Source organism: Camelina sativa, chromosome 7 (assembly GCF_000633955.1).
Source record: "Camelina sativa cultivar DH55 chromosome 7, Cs, whole genome shotgun sequence".
Lineage (NCBI taxonomy): Eukaryota > Viridiplantae > Streptophyta > Magnoliopsida > Brassicales > Brassicaceae > Camelina > Camelina sativa.
In genome coordinates, this window is record NC_025691.1 from 20,154,368 (window position 1) to 20,160,637 (window position 6,270).

The 6,270-nt window shown below is 39.0% G+C and overlaps 2 protein-coding genes across 2 annotated transcripts in view; one reads left to right on the plus strand and one right to left on the minus strand.

Annotated features, from left to right (window-relative positions):
- LOC104704786 (paired amphipathic helix protein Sin3-like 4) overlaps positions 1-6,086 on the plus strand; it is a 9,322-nt gene extending 3,236 nt beyond the window's left edge. Inside the window, exons 2-21 of the mRNA XM_010420818.2 lie at positions 52-277; positions 348-446; positions 529-690; positions 779-1,061; positions 1,184-1,314; positions 1,430-1,505; positions 1,592-1,621; positions 1,711-1,931; positions 2,026-2,180; positions 2,311-2,438; positions 2,544-2,798; positions 2,906-3,538; positions 3,630-3,721; positions 3,821-4,381; positions 4,470-4,570; positions 4,655-4,793; positions 4,867-5,019; positions 5,116-5,282; positions 5,371-5,470; positions 5,555-6,086. Coding sequence (XP_010419120.1) covers positions 52-277; positions 348-446; positions 529-690; positions 779-1,061; positions 1,184-1,314; positions 1,430-1,505; positions 1,592-1,621; positions 1,711-1,931; positions 2,026-2,180; positions 2,311-2,438; positions 2,544-2,798; positions 2,906-3,538; positions 3,630-3,721; positions 3,821-4,381; positions 4,470-4,570; positions 4,655-4,793; positions 4,867-5,019; positions 5,116-5,282; positions 5,371-5,470; positions 5,555-5,716 — 3,874 coding nt within the window. The 3' untranslated portion in view covers positions 5,717-6,086. The remainder of the gene's footprint in view (positions 1-51; positions 278-347; positions 447-528; positions 691-778; positions 1,062-1,183; positions 1,315-1,429; positions 1,506-1,591; positions 1,622-1,710; positions 1,932-2,025; positions 2,181-2,310; positions 2,439-2,543; positions 2,799-2,905; positions 3,539-3,629; positions 3,722-3,820; positions 4,382-4,469; positions 4,571-4,654; positions 4,794-4,866; positions 5,020-5,115; positions 5,283-5,370; positions 5,471-5,554) is intronic.
- LOC104704787 (DExH-box ATP-dependent RNA helicase DExH15 chloroplastic) overlaps positions 6,155-6,270 on the minus strand; it is a 3,258-nt gene continuing 3,142 nt past the window's right edge. The window contains exon 8 of the mRNA XM_010420819.2: positions 6,155-6,212. Coding sequence (XP_010419121.1) covers positions 6,155-6,212 — 58 coding nt within the window. The remainder of the gene's footprint in view (positions 6,213-6,270) is intronic.

A 6,270-nucleotide genomic window follows, 5' to 3' on the forward strand; every position in this document is an offset into this window, starting at 1 on the left:
TTTTTTTTTTTTTTTTTTTTTTTTTTTTTTGGCTCACTGTTGAGGTTTAAGTTCAATTTTGAAATCTGATGTTATTTTTGTCATTGTTAGGGTTGATACCACTGGTGTTATTGTAAGGGTGAAAGAACTCTTCAAAGGGAACAGGGAATTGATTTTGGGGTTTAATACTTTCTTGCCTAAGGGTTTCGAGATAACTCTCTTACCTGAGGATGACCAACCTACGCCTAAGAAGCCTGTTGAGTTTGAGGAAGCTATTAGTTTTGTCAACAAGATTAAGGTAGTTTAATTTTTTGATTGTGGTGCATTTATCTTTGCTACTTGCTTCTTAACTATTGTTTTATCTGCAGACAAGGTTTCAAGGCGATGATCGTGTATACAAATCATTTTTAGACATTTTGAACATGTATAGAAAAGAAAACAAGTCCATTACGGAGGTCTACCATGAGGTGTGTGTTTGTTTGTAGCCATTTGTGGTAATAGTGTTTTGGTTTTTCTTCTTGTCTTAGTTTGATATTGTTTATCTTGTAGGTGGCTATCCTTTTCCGGGACCATCACGATTTGCTTGGGGAGTTCACTCACTTTCTCCCTGATACTTCAGCAACTGCCTCTACCAATGATTCTGTAAAAATCCCATTACGTGATAGAGGCATTAAGTCTCTTCCCACCATGCGTCAAATAGATCTTGATAAGGTTCATCTCTCTGTTGTTTTCACTAGGCCTTACTAGGCAATCGAAACTCCGATTCTTAGAGGCATTACTTGTTTGGATATTGTTACAGAAGGAGCGGATCATGACTTCACATCCTGACCGTCCACTCAAAACCGAACATATGGACGTAGACCATGAGAGGCCTTCGTTGAAAGAAAGTAAAGAAGAAGTGCGACGCATTGACAAAAAGAATGATTACATGGATGACAGAGACAGGAAAGATTACAGAGGTCTTGAACACGATAGCCAGAAAGATCATTTCCTCAACAAAAAGAAGCTGACACTTAGGGATGATGATTCTGCTGAAATGTCCAATCATGCCATTCCCAGTTCATCTACTTATGATGAGAAAGGTGCTACGAATAGCAGATCTCTCGTTTTCCTCTATTTTATACTTCTGAGTTAGTTAGGAGTGAGTTCATGCTACATCGATATGCGAGTCTTGTGTTCTTAAAATTGACTTATGTGATGACAGGTCATAGCCAAGAACTTGCTTTTGTTGATAGAGTGAAGGCAAAGCTTGATACCGCTGACAACCAGGAGTTCTTGCGATGTCTTAATCTCTATTCAAAGGAGATAATCAGCCAACCAGAACTGCAGTCTTTGGTATGCTTTTATGTTGACTTATATTTGCTTACTACATGGTTAAATTGGGGAAGATTATGAGAAATCTTTTGGAATTTGCCTGCCAATGACTCGTGCATATATATACTGGTATTAGGTGAGAAATTTAATAGGAGTATATCCAGACCTTATGGATGCCTTCAGAGTCTTTTTGGCACAGTGTGATAAGAATGGTAACTAGCTAAACTTGTGCTCTTTCTCTTCTTACATTCGCCGGTTAATGGTTAACATTTGACCCTTTTGGTATTTCTTTCTGCAGATGGATTACTTTCTGGTATTGTGTCTAAGAGTAAGTCTAGCTATTTTTGTAACACAGATCTGATGTTTCTCTCCACACGTATTGAATTGACTCTAACCATTGGATTACTGTGACTATAGAATCCTTGTGGAGTGAAGGCAAATGTCCTCAACCTACCAAGTCACAGGACATAGAAACAGACCGAGAACGCGAGAAGATTCAAAGGTATAGAGAAAGAGACCGCGAAAAGGAGAGGCTTGAAAAGGCGGCAGCGAGTCAAAAATGGGCTAAACCTATCAGTGAACTAGATCTCTCAAACTGTGAACAATGCACACCTAGCTATCGGTTACTTCCGAAGAATGTATGGTGCTACAGTTCACCATGCCAAATATTCTCCTCTTGGTTAATTTTTTGTTGCTTCATTTGTTAAATGTGCATATATTGTTTTCCTGCAGTACCCAATTCCTATCGCAAGCCAAAAAATGGAGATTGGTAGCCAAGTGCTTAATGATCACTGGGTCTCTGTCACTTCAGGAAGTGAAGACTATTCATTTAAACACATGCGCAAGAACCAATATGAAGAGAGCCTATTTAAATGTGAAGATGACAGGTTAGTGATAAATGTATATTAATGTCATGTTATGTATGTAATCTCAAATCTGACTGTCTTCTGTTATCTGTTGAGTACTTTCTTGGAATAGTTTTGGTTTGGTATATATATGTTTGTTGCTGTTCTTTAGGTTTGAGCTTGACATGTTATTAGAGTCTGTGGTCTCGGCTACGAATCGTGTGGAAGAGTTATTGGCAAAGATGAACAGTAATGAATTGAAAACCGACACTCCCATCTGTATCGAAGATCACCTCACAGGTATACATATAAGCTAACGTGGACAACAACATCCTAAATATTGAGTGATATTCTGAATTCTTCTTCTTCCAGTTGATGTATCTTGTTTTGTTAATCGTATTGTAGCGCTAAACCTAAGATGCATAGAACGGTTATACGGTGACCACGGCCTTGATGTGTTGGATTTGCTAAGGAAGAATGCATATCTTGCTTTACCCGTAATACTGACACGTTTGAAACAGAAGCAAGAAGAATGGTCAAGGTGTCGTACTGAGTTTAACAAAGTCTGGGCTGACATATATACAAAGAACTACCACAGATCACTTGATCATCGCAGCTTTTATTTCAAACAGCAGGATTCAAAGAATCTGAGCACAAAAGGTTTTTTTTCTCGTTACCCATTTATATCTTAAGAGAAAATGCTCTTAGTAAAATCTGCTTCCAAAGTGGTTTTGAAGTTCTTTATGTGTTACAATCTTTCACTGCAGCGTTGCTGGCAGAGATAAAAGAGATCTCTGAAAAGAATCGAACTGAAGATGATGCACTTCTTGCTCTTGCGGCTGGAAATAGACGAACAATCTCTTCCAATATGAGTTTTGATTATCAAGATCCTGATCTTCACGAAGATCTGTATCAGCTGATCAAGTACTCATGTGGAGAAATGTGTTCAACAGAACAGCTAGACAAAGTAATGAAGGTATGGACAGAGTTTTTGGAACCATTATTTGGTGTTCCTTCTCGCCCTCAAGGTGCTGAAGACCGAGAAGATGCTGTCAAGTCTACGAACCAGAATTCAAAAAGTGGTAGTGCAAGTGAGGGCAGTCCTCAAAATGGAACTAGTGTTGCCAACTCTATGCGGTCAAATGGCCCTCAAAAAGTCAAAGAAACTAATCAAGTGCGGCAAGCTAGTGATTTGGATAAAGATGTCACTTCTTCTAAGACCTCTGATGCATGTGACAATACTCAAAATGATAAAATGCCGAAGAGTCTAACCAAACCTGACGAACGACCCGAAACCAAACAAGTTGTTTCTATCGAACGTGCGCATAACTCAAATGCAGTGCCTGTGGATGGATTGCTACCTCAAAGGAATGGAAAAACCAGCATTTTATCCGTTACAGGTTAACACTTTTAATTTTGCTTGATAAGAGTACTCTTGGAATTTTTCACGTTTTAAGATGAATAGTATCCTTACCTCTTTTACATGACCAGGGCTTAGCAATAGTAACCCAAAGCCTAGTGCTTTAACCAGTGGAATGGAGATGGAGTTGAAGCCGAATCATGTGAATGGTCCACGGTTAGAGGTATTGTTGCGCAATGGAGAACTTGTGTAATACTTGTATCTTGCAAATATATGAAATGTTGATCTGAAATATATGATATTCTACTTACTCATTCCACAGATTGGTGACAACAGAGTAATTCCAAATGGGACAATGGCAGAAAGATCTAACGAAGGGTTCGCTGGGCAAACCAAAGTCGAAAGAGAGGAGGGTGAACTTTCTCCAACAGGGGAGTTTGAGGAAGATAACTTTGCAGTTCATGGAGAGAATGAATTGGAGACTCTCAGCAAAAGTAAGGAGAATGATGATGCTACTGCAGATGATGAAGGTGATGCAAGTGCCCCAAGATCATCAGATGGCAGTGGAAACACATCTCAGAACGGTGATGTTTCTGGAACTGACTCAGGTGATGGTGAAGATTGTTATCGTGAAGATGATATGGATCATAATAATAAAGCAGAAAGTGAAGGAGAAGCTGAAGAAGGTATGTCTGATGCCCATGATGGTGCTGAAGGAGATACGCCTGTGCTGTCCATGTCAATAAGAAACCTGCTGCATGTGAAACCTCTTGCAAAGTATGTCCCTCCAGCTTTACGCGATAAGGACAAAGATGATTCTCGAAAGAACTCTAAAGTCTTTTATGGGAATGATTCTTTCTATGTTCTTTTCAGGCTTCATCAGGTAAAAACATATCATTTTTTCAATCTGCAAATCAATGAGGCTAGAATCTTTCGTGAGGCTTACTTTTGCGGTTACTCTCTCTATACAGATTTTGTATGACAGAGTGTTATCAGCAAAAATCAACTCATCATCTCCAGAAAGAAAGTGGAAGACCTCAAATTCAACAAACCCTGCTGATTCATACGCCAGGTGACTAACTCTTGCAATTCTTTTAAGCAACTGCTAAAGTAATATGTGTTGCTGCTTACTCATCTAGTTTCGTTTTTGGAACAGATTCATGAATGCTCTCTACAATTTACTCGATGGTACATCTGATAATTCCAAGTTTGAAGATGATTGCCGAGCAATAATTGGGACTCAGTCATATATTCTTTTCACATTGGACAAACTGATCTATAAGCTCATCAAGCATGTATGTTTTCCTTTTGGATGACATTCTATTTATTCTTCACTTGTGGTTTAACTGACTAAGTGTGATCCTCCAGCTCCAGGTAGTAGCAGCTGATGAGATGGACAACAGATTACAACAGTTATATGCTTATGAGAAATCCAGAAAGCCTGAAAAGTTTCTTGATGCTGTTTATTATGAAAATGCTCGTGTTCTTCTTCCAGATGAGGATATTTACCGCATTGAATGTGTAAGTATTTTTTACCCTTGCACAGTTTGGACAAAGAAAGCTTATGACCGAGGAACTTCATAAGTTATGTATCTTCTTGCATTTTTATTTCTGCAGGACCTATCAACACCAACCAAACTCTCTATTCAGCTTCTGGACCACGGACATGATAAGCTAGATGTGACATCCATATCCATGGACCCGACTTTTGCAACTTACCTCCAGAATGTATTCCTTTCCGATCAACCTAATGCGAAAGAGAGTCCTCGTATCTATTTAAAACGGTAAGTCAAGAAGATTAACTAAGTACTATCTCATCTTCTTAAAAGTAAAGGGGACACTAATCAGATGAACTCTTTTTTATCCTCCCAGGAATAAGCGTAAAAATGGTGGTTACAGTGAACTATGCACCACGGATGAAGTTAACATTATTAACGGTTTGGAATGTAAGATAACCTGTAGTTCTTCAAAGGTACAGTCTTTTTTCCTGCTTACCACTGTGAGTTTCCACTTTAAGCTTGTCTTTTTAAGAAGAATTGTCTGGTATTTCCTTCAGGTATCCTATGTACTAGATACAGAGGATGTGTTGCATCGTACTAAGAGGAGGAAAGTTTTGAAGCAAAGTGGTTTACCCCGTGGACAGGAATCTGTTTGCGGTGGTTCTTTGATTGGGCAAAGGAGAAAACAAAGATACCAAAAACTTCTCACCAGCCAATGACATTTGTCACTTACCACCAGAAAACGCTCGTGAATAGAGTAACTTCGCACTTTTTGAGAGAAAGGTTGCCCATTCTTTGCTTGTTATACTCAGCATTGAGCTTTGTCAGAAGAGAAGAAATATGAGATGGCTCTTACTTCTGTTGCTGCCTCTGGTCCCTGTTGTATTCTCACAGAAAATAAAAAGGGAGGGAGGGGAAAAATCGAAGGAATACTGAAAGGATTTAACTGCCCAAGCCTTCAAAGTCTTGTGTTCCCCTAATTGTGTATATAAGCATTTTGTATGTTGTAACATTAACTCAAATTTCTTCTTTCTTTACTCCTATTCTTTCCAACATTTATCATCTTAATGAAAAATTTGTTCTTGTATCCCCAATTCTTACATCTAATGTTATCTTCCCAATGGGTCACTAAAGACCGAGCTAATGTGGAGCCTCTTTTAACCGGCAAGCTCACTGATTGGTGGACGGTCCATGATGTCTGCTGCAGCTGCTGCGCTACGTTGCAAGACCGGGTCAATATCAGGCAACTTAGGAATCTGAGCCAAGAGATCAA